The sequence below is a fragment of the Rhododendron vialii genome, chromosome 2a (assembly GCF_030253575.1).
Source record: "Rhododendron vialii isolate Sample 1 chromosome 2a, ASM3025357v1".
Lineage (NCBI taxonomy): Eukaryota > Viridiplantae > Streptophyta > Magnoliopsida > Ericales > Ericaceae > Rhododendron > Rhododendron vialii.
In genome coordinates this window covers 6,444,540-6,467,101 of record NC_080558.1, presented here as the reverse complement: position 1 = coordinate 6,467,101, position 22,562 = coordinate 6,444,540, and the positions used below count along the sequence as shown (strand labels likewise).

Here is a 22,562-nt window from a genome sequence, read left to right as displayed (position 1 = left end):
AAGAAAGCCTAAAAAACAGAGAGAGAGAGAGAGAGAGAGAGAGAGAGAGAGCAGTGACAATTAAATGAACCCAATCTTATTACCAATCAAGTAAAATACATACATGGAGGAGACGAACTCCAGTTTTATTTTCCTTCAAGATACATTAGCAACATATGAAATGTACAATGACAATTTTGTTATTTTAAGCGCAAACCAGCTTCGAATCCTATCCAATGATGGGGACTCTTGTAACGACGCCGTCTTTATCAACCCAAACCCAGACCCGAGTGCAATCAAAGTTCAAAATAACCGAGGATCCTTCCTTCACAATCTGGGCATTAACCAGAGGATTCTCTCTCTCAATCGTTGCTTCAGCCGTTTTTCCCTGGGCCCCAACGAGCTCGGGCCATGAACTCTTACCTGTATTATTACAAGACATATATTGCATTAGCTACTAATAAATAAGTAATGCAACTTAACAGACTTGCGCTCCGTTTGTTTCGGACCAACAAAAATATCTCCGGTGAAAAGGGTCGTGAAAAACACAGAAAAAGGGATTTTGTTTTGCTACCAGGTATGGTAGTGCTGGTGGTCGAGTGGCAGCGGCAACAGTGGTTTGTGGTTGAGTTGTATTGATGATGGTGTGGTAGTAGTATTAAATCTCTAAAACGCGTTTTACCTTTGAGTTTTGGTTTTCGACACAAAATACATAATGTTTCCGGAAAAATATTTTCGCAAACACAAACAAAGCGTTTGTTGGCTTAGCTCTAAACAGTAGTAATATTTACCTTGACATGAGGACGACATTCTCACAATTATCGTATGCTTGATCTTCTTGTGTTGCCTTTCCTTTGCCTTTGTGATTCATATGTTATCGCAACTAATGGTGTATTTATAGATGAGGATTACGAATTTTTGATCAGCCTTCTGGCTCGCAATTTTTGACTTTGAACATTCCAATAATTTTGCGTAACTCAGTGGTTTAAGGATTAGCAATTCTTCATACGTATCTTTCTAGCCCATTTTAGTGGCTGTTGAGTTGCCAAATTAGACTGGCACACCCTTTGTCATCAAATATTATCACATTGACAACAAACTCATCACCGGGGGTAGTTGATTCTCCAACCAAACTCAGGAACTCAAGTCAATAATCTGCAATTTCCTTTGTGGGTGTTTGTTTGAGCAAAGCAACATCGAAGTCTCTATATACGCACGAAAGGAACGAATAGTAGACGTTTTCGTTCCTTCAGGAATTCAAAGAAAGCTTCGCCGAATTTACAAGTAACAAGAAACAAAAATGATTTAGGATCATGGAAGATTTCATACCGGCTTGTTTATGGGTCAACTTGAATTAGCTGAAGTCAGGTTTTGGCTCTTCAGTGCATCGAAAAACACTGTAGAACTTCTCTGTTGTTTTTTTTTGGTACTTCGGAAATTCATAAAAACTAGTTAATTTTAAGGTGGGCTACGTCCACACCGTCTTCAATAACAAAACGCCCCGCAGGTGGCAGCATACTTGCTAAATGATCAGCGCTCTGGTTTGCTTCACGATAAATGTGAGAGAGCGTGGCTCCAGTATGGTTCAGGAGGATTTTCGAATCTTGAATCAAAGCTTGATAAGTCTGAATGGGAAGAGAACCCTCATCGATAACTTTCTCCGCTTTAACGGAGTCCGATTTAATCATGCTTTAACGGAGTCTGATTTAATCATAACATGTGGAAGAACTTTCTTCAGGAGAATGGTAGTTAAACCTCTATAAATGCCCCATATTTCCGACTCCAAACTCGAACCACTCCTAAGCGACCATAGTAGCCCAGAAACCAATCTCCTTCGCAACCAAGGAAGAGACCTTCAATTCTGCTCTTCCATTAAAGTCATACCAGCAGCCATTTGTGTTGAGTTTGGTCTCACCTGCATATAAGGAAGTGTTCATCGAGTTAATATGGTGCGACTGGTGCCAATGTGGAGAGAGGACTACAAGGCCTGAATAATTTCCAGGAAAACAAGCAGTGCAACAGCAAATAGGGAGCAGATTCCTCTACAACTCTGCACCGTGGACCATTACCATCTTCATCCACCCCCTTGAAGTGTTATGTTTCTTTTCAGCAACTGATCAGCAGTAGCTATTTTGTTCTGTATGGCTTGCCACACAAAAATCTATACTTTCATTGGACAGATTTTCTTCCAAAAAAGGTTGCATTTAACCCCAATTGGATTAGCACTGTTGGATGAAGTTTCTCATTTCTCCTGTACAGATATTATTACAGTGAAGGACCCCCCTCCCTATCAAACAAGACCAAGATGCTGCTAGTGATCTCATCGATTAATTTTTGCATGAATAGTAAGTTGGAAAAGCGAAAATGTAGTGGCCCGAACTACCGAACTCTTGTGGTCCGAGTTGTTAGGCCGATGTAGGTAGCCATCCACATGGCCGCTTTGGCTGACTGAACCGCCGGGACCTATTTGTCCCAGCCATATGTTCAAGATGAAGTTCAGATGGGTGCCAAGCGAAGATACGCAGCAGGGTCCCACTGAATCCACGGTCGCTTGGCAGGGGGCACAACTTGGAACTATTTGTTTTACATTTTCGTGGCTAGTGAAAATGAAATTGGTTACAATTCCTTCTGAATAATAGAGTGGTGTATACATGAAACTTTGGCCTATGGAGAGAACACGAAATGGAGTATTATTTTGACTTATCTCTAGAACTATCACAAAAATAATCACTTGTTGACAAAAAGAGATTTTCATTACTCCCAAGCGGTTCTAACTTCAAATTGAGACGTTTTCCAAGCGATAGCATTGAAATTGTTTCAAAGTTGGAGGGCACATTTAGAAGCAGAGAGTATGGGAACACCTACCGAGCCTGTAGGATTCGGTATCAAAGAAACAATTCTACAAACATCTTATGCACGCTACAATCAATATGAACATTAGAGGAAAGACAAAGAAATAGAAAATGCGCAGTTAGTAGAGGTTGGAGCACATTATGTAGGAATTCTAGGTTCGGGTTTTAACCGATCTTTCCCATTGATAGTCAGACAAAGACTGGCAGGATAACATACAACCACTTGCATGTAAGAAATGATAGTTACCAAAAAAAAGTAAGAAATGATAGTAAAAGGTATATAACTTTCAAACGTAAAACATAGTGGGTTGGGAAAAGACGATGCCTGAATTGAAAACAGGAGTTGGAACTTGGAAGGGCCGCCCAGCTTTCCCCGATAAAAGATGACTCTTCTCGCTCAAAAAGCAGGTGACCAAGGCAGAGGACTCCAAAAATCCTTCTTTTTATTAGTTATCCTGGATATTTGATTCAGGAGCGACCCATCATATGACTCCTAATAGCTCAGTTCTTACTTCTTCTGTCACACCATCCTCATCTATTTCTGTTTTTTTACAGCTAGTGGTGCTTTTGTTCCTGTTCGTCAGGTTGGATCTGTGACTCGCTCTTCTGATCCATCTGGTCGTTTATCTCTTGATGCCGTATATCATGTTCTTCAGTTATATGACTCGGTGCCTTCTCTCATAGATTAGAAACAACATGATACATATATTTTAGAACAAAAATACTCACTGCCGCCCAAAAAGAGACTCTATTTTTTAAGTTCTGGCATTAGCAGCAGAACACCATTCTTCTCAATCAAGCATAGATAGAGAGACCAAACAATTGAGTCAGAGCTACCTCGTGTATGTACCTCATATCAAAATGATGCCCGTCCTCTATTCCCAAGTGACTGTCCCGGTTTATAGCTCTGAATGGAAGGAAGTTAAGGAACACCTACAATATCAAGATCACACTTCTTGTATCATACAGGATGCATCCTTACGGTGGGCTGCAGTCCTTTGGAAGAAATCTAAACAAAATATCCTTCCCACTTTTCGCTTCCTCCCTTCACTGACTCATGATGCACAGAAAATATAACCTCGAATAAAGCATCCATATTTTCACAACTTCGAGTGATTCCCTCAATATTCAGGCCATTTTTTTTGTATCCCGAGGCACAAGACTCTGGATCATTTTTAAAGGCTTGTCATCCCCACAATCAACCGTAAGTAAATCCACTAACATGGATGTGGTAGATGCATCTGGTGAGAAATTCCTATTGATCATTTCTTGTAGAAGTATCATAACCTTGTCATTGTCTCCCCTCTTCAAGAATGCCCGCACCACAATATTGTAGGTCACATCATCTGGTGGGCACCCACCTCCCTCAATTTGCAAGAGTAACTCCTCAACTTCATCCAGCATGGTCTCCTTACAAAGTCCACTAATCATTGTGTTGTAAGTCTTAATAGTGGGTTGCAAACCTCCAGCTGAAATCGAACTAAAAGTTTCCAAGCATCGTCAATTTTCCCAGCTTTGCACATGCCATTTATGAGGATATTATAAACAACAATATTAGGAGTTATGCCCTGATCTTGCATCAAACGAAACACCTCCACTGCCTTAACGATTTTGTGGTTCTTTAAGAAGCCGTCTAACAAAACCGAGTAAGTTAAAATGTTAGGATTTTGACCTTTACGTATCATCTCCTGAAACAAACTATCTGCGGTAGCGCACCTTCCTATTGTAAACATCCCCTTCAACAAAGTGGTGTAAGTGATGGTATCAGGTTTTAACCCTTTACAAGCCATTTCGCGGAAGAGATGCATGGCTTGTCTATATTCCTCCTCTTGCAGTATCCATTCACCAAAATATTATAGCTGCGTACGTTGGGCTTAAGGCCCTTACCCACCAGGGAATTGAACACTTCTTTTGCTTTGTCCATGTGTCCTTGCAAACAATATCCGTCCATAAGAGCATTGAAAGTCACTATATCGGGTTCCTCACCTCTTCGAATCATGATAGCGAGTATACGCTCTGCCTCTTTAGTCTTTCCTTCCTTGCAAAGTGCATCCACCAATGTATTAAAGGTTAAAACATTTGGAATAATGTTTTGCTCTATCATGTCTTGCAACATTCTTGTGGCGTCTAACCATGACCCAATTTGCACAAGCCATCAACCAAAGAGGTATAGGAAACCACATTTGGCATTACATCCCGCTCTCTCATCTCTGACAAGAGGATGAAAGCATCATCTATGTTTCTGTCCTTACAAAGGTTGTCAATGATAGTGCTATAAATCACAACATCAGGCTTAAAGTTCCATTTTTGCATACTCCGGACCAACTGTACAGCCATTGTAGTGTTTCCAAGTTTACAAAGGCCATTTATGATGGTCCCGTACGTAACCTCATTAGGTGTAATGTCTCTGTCTTTCGTCAACCTTAGGAACAATTCCACGGCATCAGCAGTCTTATCTTGTAAAATATACCCATTTATTAGAGTGTTGAAGGCAGCCACATTCGCTCTGTAACCACATTTGAAGAAGAAACCGAAGATAGCAAACCCAAAATCAACTTACTTCATGCGGCAAAAGCAATTGATCAAAATACCTAGTGTATACTCATTAATCGGAATTCCCAGCTCGCGCATTTATCTGAATAAAGAGATTACCGTTGAATATTGCTTCATTTTTGCAACAGCACTTGACAGATGATTAAAATGGATCACCAAAGACGAGATCGAGTTTCGATCATCCGGTGGAATAAACTAAGAGCATGGTCGAGCTTATCGAAACCCAATTTGTGTTTTTCGAACACCAAATTCCGTATCTGGGTTGAACCCATGTTTGCAAGGGACTCAGGAGAAAAAGGGTTTGTTGGAATTTGGGAGTGAAACAAGGCTATATCAGCCAGCAATGGGTTGAAGTTGAGGGAAAGGAGAAGTGAGGTACCTTTTCTTGTTGAGTAGTAATTGGAAGCCATTCTGATTCTAGGGCTGGAAAGAATCTTCCTCATTGAAGCGTTTGACCACAGCGAACAAAGAAAGAGTGGAAGTGAGAGAGTATGAGTGACCAGACAAACACTGTTAAAGGTTGCTTGCCCACTTCAAACTCTAGCCACCGCCAACATAACCACCGTTTTCCCTTCCTCCAGTCTCAAGCACCACGACCCTCTACAAATCCAACCCCCAATGCCACCCTCTTCACAGACGGCCATTATTATTTTGATTTGAATTGCGTGTGTGAATTCTGGATTTACTTATCAAAAAACAAAGAAAAGAAACTGAATTCTGAATTTAGATGGGTAAATTGTGTAATTTGAGAGGTTGTGAATTGTGCGGGTAAGGTGTGAATTCTGGATTTAGTGATGTGAATTTGTAGGTTGGATTATTTTGGGAGTGTAAGTTCTGGGGGTGTGAATTTACAAACTAAAAAATTCACAACTCAAAACCAACAATGAAACCCTAACGAAAACACCGAACCGGGGAAAATCTAGTCGGGAGGATGACTCACGACAAGAAACCAAAGAAAAAAAACAGAAAAACACAGAAAAACAAATCAAAAGGCAATAGCTTGCTGTTATATTGGCCGCTGAAATCTAGATTTGACGAGTGTTTTCGAGAGGGCAAATGAGTTTGGCACTCCAATTTTTGACGATGGCACTCCAAAACTTGTTTTTTACTGTAAAAATTATACTTCTTCCGTCTCAATTTGTTTGTCTAACCTCGAAAATTCAACTTTTTTAGAGAACACAATGATTATACCTAAAAGATACAATTTTCCACTTTTACCCTTTAACTTTTTTTAAAAAATTACTCTATTCCACTAAAGAAAGAGTGAAAAGGGAAAATTGATTCACTTGGAAGTCAAATAGATAAACATTTTGGGACAGTTAAAAGTCAAAAAGTGGACAAACAAATTGGAAAGGAGCGAGTACCTGCAAGGTACACTAAAAGACAAAATTTAAAATGCCGTCATCACAAATTGGAGTGCCAAAATTATTTTTCTTTTCGAAAATAAACTCAAGTCTGCCGAGGGGTGGAAATTGCTTTTTAACTTTTGTGCCACTAAACACAATAATTTTGACTTTGTTAAATTTGTCACATCAGTTAACTCAACTAATCAGAATCTGAATAGTGAGATGAATTTAATTAATACATAGTGGTACAAATTCAACTAATCAGAATCTGAATAGTGAGATGAATTTAATTAATACATAGTGGTTCAAATTTGTAGTTCGAATGACACCTTTTATCGGACTGTTTTTTCACCATATCTTCTAAAATCAATTGGTGTTAGTGAGGGGCTTTAATTAAGTGTTTTATAACATTTAACATCGAACTCGCAAGTTTATTTTTAGAGTCACAAAAAGTGACATTATATAATCAAATCCATGAGAATACTCCGAACCCAACAACACCTACCTAGTGCAACAATATTACTCCTATCAATTTTTTAGTACTTGAAATTATAGCTAGCCAACTCCGGCACTTGGCCTGACGGTTATTTAGCTGCAGTCAGTTTGTGTGTTCAAATCTCATGGGGAAGAAGTTGATACTCTTATTGGGAAAAAGGCTTGGATAGTATAAATGCTTTTAATACTATAAGACAAAAAAAATGTAGCTAGCTAAAAAATAAGGTAAATAATATTGACACTTCAAAAATTGATATAGGCACTCCAAAACTAGTGTAATTCCATAGCCACTTTTTTTTTTGGAGTGCCTGCATCAATTTTTAGAGTGCCAATATCATTTTCCAAAAATAACTTTGGTAAAGTTATTTTGATACCAGTATTGGACTTGGTTTTAAGGAGAGAGAGATAAGAAAACCAAGAACACAAGTGACTATTTTTTTTTTTTTTTTAGGAACATGTTAGACATATTGTATTAGCTACTAACAAATAAGTAATGCAACAACAGACTTGCGCTCCATTTGTTTCGGACCAACAAAAATATCTCCAGTGAAAAAGGTTGTGAAAAAATGCTTTACACAGAAAAAGGAATTTTGTTTTTGCTAGCAACCTTGAAAAGAATTATTCTACCAGGTGTGCTGGTGGCCGAGTGGCAGCGGCAGCAGTGGTTTGTGGTTGAGTTGTATTGATGATGGTGTGGTAGTAGTGTTAAATCTCTAAAACGCATTTTACCTTTGAGTTTTGGTTTTCGACACATCAAGTACAAGAAAATACATAATGTTTCCCGGAAAAATATTTTCCCGAACACAAACAAAGCATTAGCCAACTTAGCACTAAAATGTAGTACTCCGTAATATTTACCTTGACACGAGGACGACATTTTCACAATTATCGTATGCTTGATCTTCTTGCATTGTCTTTTCTTTCCCTTTGTCATCATTCATATGTTATTGTAACTAATGGTGTATTTATAGATGTGGATTCTGAATTTCTGATCAGCCTTTTCTGGCTTGCAATTTTTGAGTTTGAAGCTAGCTTTCATATAGAACATTCAAATAATTTGCGTAACTAAGTTGTTTAAGGATTTGTAGTTCTTCATATATATTTTTCTAGCCCATTTTAGTTGCCAAATTAGACTAGCACTGGCACACCCTTGTCATCAAATATTGTCACATGGGCAACTCATCGCCAGGGATAGTTGATTATCCAACCAAACTCAGAAACTCAAGTCTCTTTATACGCACGAAAGGAACGAATAGTAGACGTTTTTGTTCCTTTAGGAATTCACAAAAGCCTCGCCAAATTTATAAGTAACAAAAAACCAAAAAGAAATACTTCATGGTTTAGGATCATGGACAATTTTATACCAGATTGTTTATGGATCAACTTGAATTAGCTGAAGTCAGGTTTTGGCTAATTGGCTCCTTGGTGCATCGAAAAACCCTGTACAACCGAGTTCGGATCCCTTGTCCGACCCCCTTCAGGACAGGCACCTGTCCCATCCTTCTCGGCCGGTGATCTCACAAATCAACGGCTGAGATGGGCTGAACACTTCTTGCTCAAAACGACGTCGTTTTGGAGCAAGAAGTGCTCGGCCCACATCAGCTGTTGATTTGCGAGATCAATGGCCAAGAGAGGGTCGGACCGGCCCCTGTCCGGAAGGAGGTCGGACAGGGGATCTCGTGCGTGTAGAACCTCTATTTTTTGGTAGTTTGGAAATTCATAAACCCTTCAAAGCCACAAAGTCTTGTAGGGGAAAAACAATAATAGAGTCGAGCCAGCTACAAGAGAAAGCTGGAAAACAACAAACTAAAACTAGTTAATTCTAACACCGGGCTTCAATAACAGAAACGCCTCGCCAGTGGCGGCATATCCTCTGTCACCACAAGGTCTTTCTGCTTGTTCAGCTCAAATACTTGCTAAATGATCAGCGCTCTGGTTTGCTTCACGATAAATGTGAGAGAGAGTGGCTCCAGTACGGTTTAGGAGGATTTTTCGAGTCTTGAATCAAAGCTTGCATGATAAGTATGGCTAGGAAGAGGACCCTCGTCGATAAGTTTCACAGTTTTAACGAAGTCCGATTTACATGTGGAAGAACTTTCGACTCCAAACTCGAGCTGCTCCTTAGCTGACCATAGTAGAGTAGGCCAGAACCCAATCTCCTTCCCAGTCAAGGAAGAGGACTTCAATCTTGGTCTTCCATTAAAGTCATACCAGCAGCCATTTGTGTTGAGTTTGATCTCACCTGCATATAACGAAGTGTCCATCGAGTTCATATGGTGTGACCGGTGCCATTGTGGAGGCACTTATATTGAATGCAGTTAGTATCAATTTTTTTAAATCTTGAAAAAAAAAAATTGAAAAATTCGATCGAACACCTACACATATTGAATTGAACTAATTTTTCACAACCCCCCTCGTTTAAAAAAAATTTATTGAACGCGATCATCCGTGTAAGATCCATCGGTAGAAGTCTGGTCGGCCCCCTTAGGATTACGTTCTTTTATATTTTAGCTTAAATAAGTCAAATGCTTCTTCTTCTTTTTTTTTATTTATCCGTATTCAAATTTTTTCCACATATGTTTGTTTTTCATCGATTTTTTGTGGATTATTATTTCGTCATGTCGAGAGAAATCTAAAAAGAAAAAATTTACAATCGAAACCCAATTTATTTTGAATAAAAATGAAAAAAATTAACTTACTGACTTATTTTTGTCTTTATTGAAAATTGGCTTTTGGCTTATTTTTTTCCCAGAATGAATTGAATTCCCTGTATGGAAGATGCGTCGACTTTACGAGAATGAAGACTATGTTTTCGGAGTTAAACCTCCCGTTTTGGATAAGCGAGGTTAGCGTAGGATGACGGCGACGCCGTTTTACAATTTCTCTGAATATTTTGATGAATTGTTTTTGCCGCTTGAATCAAGTGGATTTTGGGTTTGCTATCTTGGGTATCTTCTTTAAATGTGGTTGTACTCCGAAGGTGTCTACCTTCAGCGCTCTAATAAACGGGTATGTTTTAGAAGGTAACACTTATGAGGCTGTGAATTTGTTCAGAAGGTTGATAAAATATGGAGACATCGAACCTGATGAAATCATGTATGCAACAATCATAAAAGGACTTTGTAAAGTAGGAGACACTACAATGGCCATACGGTTGCTCAGGAATATGCAGAAATGGAACTATAGGCCTGATGTAGTGATGTATAGCACAATCATCGACAACCTTTGTAAGGACGGGAACATAGACGATGCTTTGCGCCTCTTATCAGAGATGAGAGAGTGGGATATTATGCCTGATGTAGTCACCTACAGCTCTTTGGTTGATGGCTTATGCAAATCAGGTCGAGGGGAGGATGCCACACGAAATTGAGTGACATGATGGAGCAAAACATTTTTCCTAATGTTGTAACCTTTAATATGTTGATAGATGCACTTTGCAAGGAGGGAAGGACTGGAGAAGCGGAGGGCATACTCAAGATCATGGTCCGAAGAGGTGAGAAACCCGACGTTATCACTTATAATGCTTTGATGGACGGATATTGTTTGCAAGGCCAAATGAAGAAAGCAAAACAAGTGTTCAACTCCCAAGTTGATAAGGGCCTTGAGCCTAGTAGCCGTAGCTATAATATTTTAATGAATGGTTTCTGCAATAAGATGAACATAGACAAGGCCATGGATCTCTTTAGAGAAATGTCGCGTAAAGGGTTAAAACCTACTACCTATACTTACAACATTTTGTTAAAGGGGTTGTTAAACATAGGGACGTGCAATGCAGCAGATTATATATTTCATGAGATGATGTGTAGCAGTCAAAATGCTAACATTATTACTTACTCAATCTTGTTAGATGGCTTCTTTAGGAACCGGAAAATTGGCGAGGCAATCAAGGTGTTTCGTTCAATGCAAGATCAAGGTATAGTTCCGAATAATTTCATTTATTCTATCCTCATCAATGGCATGTGCAAAGCGGGGAAGATTGAAGATGCTCGGAAACTTTTTAATAGCATTTTAGCTAATGGTTTGAAGCCCAATGTTCAGTTGTACAACACAATGATTTGTGGACTATGTGAGGTGGCCTTGCTTGATGAAGCTGAGGAGTTACTTCTGCAAATGGATAAAGACGGGTGTCCACCAAATGATTTGACTTTTAACGTTGTTGTTCGAGCATTCCTAAAGAGGGGAGACAGACATAAGGTTAAGATATATCTATAAGAAACAATCAACATGAATTTCAAACTGGATGTATCTACCTTGTCCATGGTAGTGGAGTTAATTACAGTTGATGGTGAGGATAGCAATTTTTTACAAATGATCCAGAGTCTTGTGCCAAGGGAGGATAGTAAGGCTGTGTCCCAAACTTTAAGGGAATGATATGAAGTTGCCATACTATGGATGCTTGTGCTAGTGACATGGAAGGATTTATGAGGTTCTATGTTTTCAACTTTAGGAGCAAGTTTCACCTTTACCATTGACCTCTTCCATTGACATTTGCCTTTTACAGGTACTTTTGCTTAAGGGTAAGCTATAATTTTGTAAGGTCAAATTCTTATGGTGTTGGTTATTCATATAGATGATAAACTATTTCTACAAGTTTTTTCTATTGGAAAATCTTTAGTAGTTAAATAATGATCCTCCCACTTAAAAGATACAGTCTCAAACATATGACTAATTACATGAAAAGCTATTCATATGAAAACACAAATGGTGTGAAATTTATATTGACGAGCACAAATGTGTATGAATTATTGAATACTTTAATATTTGGGAAAGTCTTCAATACACACCCCTTTTAGGTGTGTACCATATGCACCTATTGTGTGGTTCATATTGTGCCACCTCATAAAAAATTCCTTGTAGGACCAGTCATTCATAACATTTTATTTTGTATCGTAACTTTTATACTAAAAATTCGTAACTTTTTATCAATATGATTCGTAACTTTTTAACAATAGATTCATAACATTTTGAGAATCATAATATTTTAGTGTGTTTTAATAAGGGTGTATATGATACACACCCAAATAAGGGGTGTGTATTGTAGCACTTCCCTTGATATTTTAGTTTCTTTTTTGTGTGTGTCTTTATGAATGTTAAAATATTGTTATGTGAGGCTTACATTCTGAAAAGGTTTTTAATACACTTTGCACCTCCTACTTAACCCAATCCCACATTGGCCTGTCATTTTCCATTACTGGTAGGCCACTTACACTTGTAAGCCTGCTGCTACTTGAGATAACTGAAATTCTCATGTGTCATTCTTCTATACTCTACCGAGGGAAAAAAAAAACATCGTAAGAATGTCCTCATGTCATGCCGTAGGGTACGAAACTCGAGGAAAGAAAACTTTCTTTTGGTAACCCAGGGAAAGATAGGCATCGACATTAAACTGGTCCATTGGTACAATCTAGTTAAGAGAATGCTCCACTGTTTGGTTTTTGTTCTCATCCTTAACGTAACTTGGTATGTTTCTTTGTGGCATGATTTGTAATTTGTGGACGTCGTGAACCCTGAACATCATGTCTCTTTCTCCTTCTTGTTTCCTTTTTCTGCAACAATGATTCAGAAACATGTGCCAAGGAACAAAATACCATGTCTTTAGTTTTAAGGAACTCTTTGATATCCTCAAACTATGGATAACTGGTATGTATGATGTTCTGTATTGGGCTGCCCGGGAAGTAAGTTTCACATAAGCATTGACCTCTTTAATGAACAGGTGTCTTGTAATGGTGATGTTTCATGATGTTATGCGAATACACCCACTAGAGTTTGAACACTTGCATGCTGCTATTACTAGACATATAGATAATTGGTGGGGATATATCCTGTACGATAATTGAAGAGACTGGCCGTATGCCAAATGATACCATTTACAATGTGATTTTCTGGGTGGAAGCTTACTTCACTGATGTTTCTACCTTTTGTTTCCTCTGCTAGTACCTCCTCTCTAGTTTCTGAAGCCTGCTGGAAGATTCTTTGTTGTCCATTATAGTTGTAGTATAATTTCTTTCCTCTTTTTCGGACCTTGATTGGGCCCTCACCAGTTTTCTGGTTTCTATGAGTTGCACTTTGTGTGTTTGTTACTGGAATCATCTTCGAGTGTTACTAGGTGGAAGTGGCTTGTGTCCTATATTAAAAGAGAGCATTCCCTGTGGCAAGGGTCCTAACCTCATTTCCCGGGATAAGTTTCTTATAGAGGGACATCTTCCATTTAGGGTGCATAATCTAGTTAGCTATTCCCAACCATGACCATCGTTTTCATGTGTTCAAAGCTGAGAACCACGATGTTCTTTTTCTTGAGAGCAACTTTGTTTACAGTCTACAGAACTTGGGAAATTCTGATAGCCCCAATTGCCCAAGTGCCATATATAGGGGTAGATGGAAGGTATTTGTGTTGTGGCTGACTGAGATTTTTCTTGAACAGTAATGGACCTTGTTTACAGAATTTGGGAGATCTAAACCACCAGTGTTGCATGCCATACTAAAGCTAAAAATGGTACTACCTTAATATTGTGAGAGTCAAATCAAATGACGTTTACCGTTGGTGGGAACCAAAAGCTGTGGGTTCAAGTTTTGTTGTCTCAAAAAAGACGAATGGTTGCATGCATGGGTTTGATTATGAGTTTCTATGATGCATACGTCATTCAAAGCGAACTACGGTAGTTGTTAGGCTTTCTTATGAGAGAAAGGAAAACTACTCAGTATATGAACTTGAGGGAAGAACTCTAAATTTGTTATTTGGTATCTCATGGGAAAATAGGCATCTACTTTGCCAAATTATGTCCACTTATCGACAATCATATGAAAGAGAATGCTCTGCTATCTGGTTTTTCTACTCATTCTAATAGAAGGTTTCATTTCTTATGGTACCTTTGATATTTTGAGGACTCCAAATTGTAGTGATTACTGAAATCCATGATTCAAACAACTCGTTTCCTCATCTAGATTTGTTCTAGCCTTTACATGCATGTCTCAGTTATTTCTCTCTACCCCTCATTCTCATTTTTCCCATTTTCTGCCTTTTTTCCATTTGGTTGGTTTCCTTAATATGAATTTGCAAATACTCATTGGGCTTTGACCAATTTCATCTTTTTCTTGATGTTTTCAGCAGCTTTTTTAGGTTGCTTTTACTCTTCATGTCAGCATGTTGGATAGTTCGGTTGGCATGCAATGGCTTTGTATTTGAAGATAAGTTTAAAGTTGTAGAGTCTATGGAATATGTGTGTGATTTGTCATCGGGACTTCGGCCTCTCATCCCTTTAAGGAGATACCAATGTGTTTTTTTTTTTTTTTTTTGTGTCTAGAGATCCGAGGGATACATAGTTTTGAGGCTTCATTTGTTTTGTTTATTCCTTTATTATTTTCTGCTGTGGACTTCTTCTACTCCTTGTCTTATGCTTCTCTTTCTTTCAATGTAATTTCCTCTTTAATGCTGAAAGAATCAGAAGCTAATCAGAAGATCTTGCGAAGCTTAAGTGCTTAACAGTAAAAATGTTGTTCGACTGCAAAGATAAAGATTATGCGTTAGAACTAAAGTGAGAGAATGTGATATCAGCTGTGTGATAAATGTTCTTGAATAAGTGCAAGTAGGAGTTGATGGCCTGATCTCATTGGGGCACAGGGGAAGTCGCAACTATTGAGACCGAGATTTCTTGAGTTGATGCGGGTAATGTGTTAGAAGGATCCGCAGTTGTTTGGACTTTAGATTGCTCAAGAGTTTGGGTTTGGTATGGTGATAGGTGTTCTGTTTCGAGTGTCCCTTCGACCGGTTGGCATTTGAAGTTAGTTGTTCTGTCCTTGCGACACTGATTTGAATTTCTATTCTTGTGGTCATGAATGATGAATCTGTATGATAAGTGAGTTTTACGATCGAGAATTGTAGCTGTGTCAAACAATAGATCAGTTCCTGTGAAAGCCTGAGGTTGAAATTAATTGGTTTTACTTTTCGAGTTTCAACCAACCAATGTATGAAAAGTCAGGGTATATAGTTGGATCTCATACGGGCAAGGATCTATAGGGGTTGATAAACGAGCCAAACGAGCCAAGCAGGTAACTGATCAAGCTTGGTTTGAGAGCTTAATGAGTATCAAAAATATGTTCATGCTTAGCTTATTTATGAGACGAGCCAATCTCAAATGAGCTTTAATCAAGCCAAACGCAAGCCGATTTCAATTAGCTTGAATATTTTATACATAATAAGCTGAACAAGCCTTGAAATCTTAATGAGCTTCAAAAAAATGTTCAAACTTTGTTTTATATTATATATGATGACTAACCAATCATAAACAAGCTTTTAAATAACAAACATGAGCTTAGACTCGAGCAACCCTAAGCATCTTCAGTGTTAATAATTCCAATTTCAAGAATACTAGTCTCCCAACACAATGCAGGATATTTTGCAATAAGCCTCTTCAGTGCAGGAGCTGAAATGTTGACAACGCTAACATTCTATCCTCATTAAAATAAAGCCAACACCTCAAGGACAGGACAGCTTGAAAGGAGCCTCTAAATAGACTCCTCATCTACAAGTTATACTGAACTGAGATGAAGATAGAGTTTTTAAGACTTTTGAAATCGACTAAGCATGGGAAGTTGAGAACAAAATCAGAATCCAGTTTTAATACTTCCAGCTTGTCACAAGAAAAAAGGTCGGTTGGGAGCAAAACAGAAGATCCCTAGGGTATACAGAGACCAAGTTCTCGAACATTGCGGAACAGCGCTGCAGTGACCCAGGAATTAAGTAGGATACATTGGACATTTGAGAACATTTGATACAAAACTAACTGACATTGGACCCTTCTAGTGTAAGCAGCACCCTGTAGACAATCGCTTGTATTAGCAGAATGTAAAAATGGTTGATCATCATGGTCTAAATTACTGATTGATGTCTACATCCACTTCCATTTGGTGGATTTAAGGCCAGTTCTAACAGTGTATTTTGTCACAAGAAGGTCGAAAAATAACCGATAAGATATTTTGGCAAGTTGCTAATGTCCTAACTTCAGCTTCGCGAGTTTCAGTTCTGCAGACAGCTTTGACTGCGTAACTTTCCTAAACAAACAAACAAATAAACTTGCAGTCATACAAAGGAAAAAATGAATGTGTCATACAACGAATTGCAGCTGGAGCCCTACCAAGAACGGACACATATGTCAGGTGGGCAAATGTATAATTGTACATGCAAAAAACAAAAAGACAAGGAGAAGCCCAAGGAAGGACAACCAAAAATTAGAAGTACTCCGTATTAGGAACATGGAGAATTTTATACCAGAATATTTATGGGTTAATTTTGAATTAGCTGAGGTTAGATTTTGGCTGTTTACAAACCAAACTGAGCTTTAAGTTCCAATTAACAGGGATTGGCTAAATGAATCCGTTTTCTCCATTGAGCTCTGACTAGGGCATCGTGTTCCACGATATCCAACAAACCTAGATCCTTTCGAATTACAATTACTAAAGTCAATTTTGGCAATTTAGCACACCAAAAAACCGTGTGATCCTCTGCCCTGGCTTCTGTAATTATGTTGTAGAACATATTCTTCATATATATGTCACCTGCATGCACCAGCTCTAAAAATGTTGCTGAATCTCCATACTTCCATGATCAAAGAAGACTAAGGTGCTGCTAGTGATATGATTGATTAATCTCTGCATGAATACAAGGCTGCTAAAGGAAAAACTAAAACAAGTGAAAGAAAAATACTGCACGTGAAGATGATCGAGGGAGAGCATGAACATCGGCAGTTGTAACTCCTAACATGGTTCAACTTCAAGAAAACAAAACTTGCTTCAAGGAACCCAAACAACAATTGGTACTTAGTTCTTTCAGTGGGTGGCAGGTATATGTGCTGAATCCACCTCAAATGGTAGTTAAGTTGAATAAAGCTCATATCAAATCTATGAGAAAATGGAGGAGACAGTATGCTATATTACGGCTACAAGTAGAATTAGAATTTCAATCCCTGCAATTTCTCAAAAGAGCAAAAAAAGCTAATGGAGGAGATAAAACTTAGAAAGCCTAAGAACTACCATCGATTTGCTTTAAATGACTTAAAGCATCATAGAAATTGTATCTGATTCAGCACCATCTGAGATAACTGCGTGACCCTATGGATGCCCTCCACCTCCTTTTTAATTGACAACAGAACTTATAAGTCATAACCGCAGCTAAGCATCCAACTGATCACAAACACCATACAGTTTGAACCAAACACTAGAAAGGTACCAATTTAAACTGTGGATGCTAACACTAAAAACTAGTAAAATTTACTTGGTCCGTAGCTGTTCGAAAATACAAGATATAACAAAAAGAATGCAATAGAGAATACAACTGCATATGGAATTCTTCACGTATAGCAAATACCTCCTGTAAACCATGGTCATATCTTCCTGCAAACCCATAGAAGCATATAGACCTGACATTTACCTATTGGTTGTTCAAACCAACAATCCATTAGTCTATTATTCCTATCCTCAAAAACTTCTGTGACATATCACACCATCTAATGCTTGTTTTACATTTTCTTGGCAAGTGAAAATGAAATTGGTTGCAATTCCTTTCGAATAATAGAGTGGTATATGCATGAAACTTTGGCCTACAGAGATAACATGGAATGGAGTATAAATTTGACTTATCTCTAGAACTATCACATAAATAATCACTTGTCAAGAAAAAGAGATTTTCATCACTCCCTAGTGGTTCTAGCTTCAAATTGAGACGTTTCCAAGCGATAGCATTGAAATTGTTTCAAAGGCGGAGGGCACATTCTGAAATAAAGAGTATGGGAAAACCTACTGAGACTATAGGATTCGGTATCAAAGAGACAATTCTACAAACATCTTATGCACACTACAATCAATATCAATATTAAAGGAAAGACAAAGAAATAGAAAATGCGCCTGTTAGTAGAGGTTGGAGTGAATTATGTAGGAATCCTAGGTTTGCAGGATAACATAAAACCACTTGCAAACGTAAAACATTGTGGGTTGGGAAAAGACGATGCCTGAATTGAAAACAGGACTTGGAAGGGCATGAATTGTTGCCTTCCCTCATCGATTCGCAAATTGTTTCTTCAATGCACTCGTACTCCAATTCATGTTTGACGTTGCCAACAAAGTAACGGGTGCGGCCTGTTTCCCACAAGAATGAACGCATCAAATAGGCTTGGGAATGGGCTGGTTTTCTTTGTTTAAATGGTTTGCTGGTTGAGATCTGAAGATGTGTGACGTTTTGGGAAATGAAAAGTGGACGGGTCTCCGATGCTGTCGTGTTCTTTTTCCATGTCTTTTAACATTAAGAGTATTTTTGGAACAAAAAGTAGACAAAGAGTTCTGTCTTTTATCAAAAGTATAGATTAGAAACAACATGATACATACTATATTTTAGAACAAAAGTACTCATTGCCGCCCAAAAAGAGATCTATTTTCTAAGTTTTGGCATTGGCAGCAGACCACCATTCTTCTCAATCAAGCACAGATAGAGAGGCTAAAAAATTGAGTCAGAGCTACCTCATATCAAAATGATGCCCGTCCTCTATTCCCAAGTGACTGTCCCGGTTTATAGCTCTGAATGGAAGGAACACCTATAATATCTAGATTCTAGATCACACTTGAATCAACTTGTATCACGCAGAATGCATCCTTATGGTGGGCTGCAGTCCTTTGGAACAAATCTAAACAACATATCCTTCCCACTTCTCGCTTACTCCCTTCACCGACTGCTGATGCACAGAAAATAGAACCTTGAACAAAGCATCCATATTTTTACAACTTCAAGTAATTCCGTCAATATTCAGGCCATTTTTTTTGTATCCCGAGGCAAAAGATTCTGGATCATTTTTAAAAGCTTGCCATCCCCACCATCAACCGAAAGTAAATCCACTAACATGGATGTGGTAAATGCATCTAGTGAGAAATTCCTATTGATCATTTGTTGTAGAAGTATCATAACCTTGTCATTGCCTTCCCTCCTCAGGAATGCCCGCACCACAATATTGTAAGTCACATCATCTGGTGGGCACCCAACTCCCTCCATTTGCAAGAATAACTCCTCAACTTCATCCAGCAGGGTCTCCTTACAAAGTCCACTAATCATTGTGTTGTAAGTCTTAACAGTGGGTTGCAAATCTCTAGCTGTAATCGAACTAAAAAGTTTCCGAGCATCGTCAATTTTCCCAGCTTTGCACATGCCATTTATGAGGATATTATAAACAACAATATTAGGAGTTATGCCCTGATCTTGCATTGAACGAAACACCTCTACTGCCTTAACGATTTCGTGGTTCTTTAAGAAGCCGTCTAACAAAACCGAGTAAGTTAAAATGTTAGGATTGTGACCTTTATGTATCATGCTTGACCGATTCCTAGACCTAAAATAATGGGTTGCCCCAAGCGTAGGGCGGAGATCGACGCAGCATAATATCCGGTAAGTCCGGAGTCGAATCCACAGAGATGGTGATGTGTGCTAACTAAAAATTCGGGTTTAACTAATTTAACGGGCTCTTAGGTAGCCACCCCTTGTTGTTTGATTGAGATTAATTAAAACCTAGAAATTGATTGAACTTTTCAGATAATTAAAAGAAGGTATGGTCGTAGGGTTCGTAGCACTCGTAACCAGTTCAAATCAATCTGCTCCATTTGGTGTTCTTAAAAACATTCAATTTTGGATTGAAAAGATACCCCGCAAGATGCGAAACCTTAGGGTCGCCGTATACCCATGCGCAACGAAGAATGAGTTTTGGACCCCCATTCCCCCGTTCACATGGGCTCCGATGATGCCCGGATTCGTCCGCGGGAAGTATTTTCCAATCTTAAATCATTTTTACATTGTTTGAAAACAGGAGCAGTATCCGAACTGATCACGGCGTGCTAATCACCCCGCGACCCTACCTATATGACTACTCACTCATCATTAAACAATAAACAAAAGAAACCCTAAATTGAAACATGCTTCTATTGTACGAGATGAAAAATAAACAGAAAAATAACAACTAATCAGAACCAGCAAATAACTTTTATAAAGAGCAGAAATTAAAACGAAGTTACTGAATTACGAGTAATTGAACAAAACATAAAAACTTGAAAGGAAAAAAAAACTCAAAAGAAAACTCTCACGACAGAAGCATCGGCAGCCCCAGTTGTTCATGACCTGCGTCCCTTTTTTCTTCTGTTTTTTCCACTGCCAGAACTCCCGTCCCAAAAGCTGCCGAAAATAAAATTCAGAAGGACTCCCCGATGTGCGCAGCTCCCCTCCTTTTTATAGCCTTCTGTAGCCATTAAAAAATTCCTAACCCTCGTGGGCCGTGGGAAATATATCCTTTTAATATGTTGCTGATTGCCCACATAAAGAAAACCCTATTTTCTTTTTTCTTTACTTCCAGCCGACTTCTATTTTTCCTTTCTTGGCCCACCATGTAGTCAAACCAACTAATTAACATTGGCCCAGTCAATGGAATTGCAACATGTGGACTAATTAGTAAACTCTTGACACCGGATGATCTTCCAACGGTCTGCTTCAAACACCATTTATTATTCTTAACTTTGTGCTTTTTTTTTTATCAAACTCTCCAACTACCAGCTTCAAGGTCTCGCAATCCAATCTTGGCGAAAATCCACCTTATTCCTGCAAAACTTAACAAAAACCCAACAACAAGACAAAATACGGCATCAAGTGGAACATGAGATAAAACGCGCCTCTAACGCGATAATTCACCCTACTTAGGCGCTCATATCTATGATATCACGCGCCTATCATATCATCTCCTGAAACAACTATTTGCGGTATCGCACCTTCCTAATGTAAACAGCCCATTCAACAAAGTGGTGTAAGTGACGGTATCAGGTTTTAACCCTTTACAAGCCCGCGGAAGAGATGCATGGCTTTGTCTATATTACTCCTCTTGCAGTATCCATTCACCAAAAATACTATAGCTGCATATGTCGGGCTCAAGGCCCTTATCCACTAGGGAGTTGAACACTTCTTTTGCATTGTCCATGTGTCCTTGCAAATAATATCTGTCCATAAGTGCACTGTAAGTCACTACATCGGGTTCCTCACCTCTTCGAATCATGATCGCGAGTATATGCTCTGCCTCTTTAGTCTTTCCTTCCTTGCAAAGTGCATCCACCAATGTATTAAAGGTTAAAACATTTGGAATAATATTTTGCTCCGTCATATCTCGCAACATTCTTGTGGGCGTCCAACCATCGACCCAATTTGCACAAGCCATCAACCAAAGAGGTATAAGAAACCACGTTTGGCATTACATCCCACTCTCTCATCTCTGACAAGAGACTGAAAGCATCATCTATGTGTCCGTCCTTACAAAGGTTGTCGATGATAGTGCTATACATCACAACATTAGGCTTAAAGTTCCATTTTTGCATACTCCGGACCAACTGTACAGCCATTGTAGTGTTTCCAAGTTTACAAAGGCCGTTTATGATTGTCCCATACGTAACCTCATTTGGTATAATGTCTCTGTCTTTCACCAACCTCAGGAACAATTTCACAGCATCAGCAGTGTTATCTTGTAAAATATACCCATTTAGTAGAGTGGTGAAGGCAACCACATTCGCTTTGTAACCTCATTTGATGAAGAAACCTAAGATAGCAAATCCCAAATCAACTCAATTCATGCGGCAAAAACAATTGATCAAAATACCCAGTGTATACTCGTCAATTGGAATTCCCAGCACGCGTGTTTCTCTAAATAAAGAGATTACTGTATACTCGTCAATTGGAATTCCCAGCATGCGTGTTTCTCTAAATAAAGAGATTACTGTATACGCGTTTTTCTGCATGAATCCATTTTCTTTTCTTTTTTTTCACAGATGGGCTGATTTCCAACATGACAGACAAGTACACGAACAAGAGAGGTAAGTATAAAATAGTAGTTACCGATTCCGAGATCAGGATGAATGAGGGCGATGTTGAGACTGGAGCTTCCCTTCTTCTCCATCCCTTTGTCGTCTCCTCTCTCTCTCTCCAGAGGAGTATTCTTTCTCCCTTTCCGATCAATCAATCAGTTTATGGCTGTGGCCAATTTAAAAATAAACCTCGTAGTTAAGTCGTGTTCCAAGGATGCGAGACGGCGGCGCGTGGGTAACAATATTGGGTTTGATCCTCTGTGACCAAATCTATTTTCGTGAAAATAATTTCACACAAATCATCTCCGATTACAAACTAATCAGAATTCGATTAATACGATAATCAACATGGTACATTTTCTTGACACGATCAACAACTTCAACAGTTTAGATCATAAAAATAAACCAGAATGAGTTCACAATTTACGAATTACACATTGCCAGAGAACCATAGTGATATTGGGTTTGATCA

At 38.7% G+C, this 22,562-nt stretch overlaps 3 protein-coding genes and 2 pseudogenes across 7 annotated transcripts; 2 read left to right on the top strand and 3 right to left on the bottom strand.

The window, feature by feature from the left end:
• Nucleotides 1–54: 54 nt before the first annotated feature.
• On the bottom strand, nucleotides 55–8,156 carry LOC131318011 (glu S.griseus protease inhibitor-like). The gene is made up of 3 exons (XM_058347787.1): nucleotides 8,116–8,156; nucleotides 771–804; nucleotides 55–402 (listed from the first exon to the last, which is right to left on the bottom strand). The coding sequence occupies exons 1-3, from the start codon at nucleotides 8,134–8,136 to the stop codon at nucleotides 209–211; spliced, it is 249 nt and encodes an 82-aa protein (XP_058203770.1). The 5' UTR covers nucleotides 8,137–8,156; the 3' UTR covers nucleotides 55–208.
• On the bottom strand, nucleotides 2,993–5,827 carry LOC131316127 (pentatricopeptide repeat-containing protein At1g63330-like; annotated as a pseudogene).
• A 1,959-nt stretch (nucleotides 8,157–10,115) lies between the features above and the next one.
• Nucleotides 10,116–10,666, top strand: LOC131318010 (putative pentatricopeptide repeat-containing protein At1g12700, mitochondrial). Its single transcript, XM_058347786.1, has one exon. The coding sequence runs from the start codon at nucleotides 10,122–10,124 to the stop codon at nucleotides 10,593–10,595; it is 474 nt and encodes a 157-aa protein (XP_058203769.1). The 5' UTR covers nucleotides 10,116–10,121; the 3' UTR covers nucleotides 10,596–10,666.
• Nucleotides 10,591–15,163, top strand: LOC131318007 (pentatricopeptide repeat-containing protein At1g63330-like). 5 transcript variants are annotated; one of them, XM_058347776.1, is made up of 4 exons: nucleotides 10,591–10,718; nucleotides 11,073–11,138; nucleotides 11,264–11,994; nucleotides 12,287–12,451. In XM_058347776.1, the coding sequence occupies exons 1-3, from the start codon at nucleotides 10,653–10,655 to the stop codon at nucleotides 11,435–11,437; spliced, it is 306 nt and encodes a 101-aa protein (XP_058203759.1). In that variant the 5' UTR covers nucleotides 10,591–10,652; the 3' UTR covers nucleotides 11,438–11,994; nucleotides 12,287–12,451. The 5 variants fall into 5 exon arrangements, with proteins under 5 accessions (XP_058203759.1, XP_058203758.1, XP_058203757.1 ...); XM_058347775.1 differs by having other exon boundaries at nucleotides 10,597–10,718; nucleotides 11,073–11,994; XM_058347774.1 differs by having other exon boundaries at nucleotides 10,601–11,138.
• A 3,329-nt stretch (nucleotides 15,164–18,492) lies between these two features.
• On the bottom strand, nucleotides 18,493–22,182 carry LOC131317024 (pentatricopeptide repeat-containing protein At3g22470, mitochondrial-like; annotated as a pseudogene).
• Between the last annotated feature and the right edge of the window lie 380 nt (nucleotides 22,183–22,562).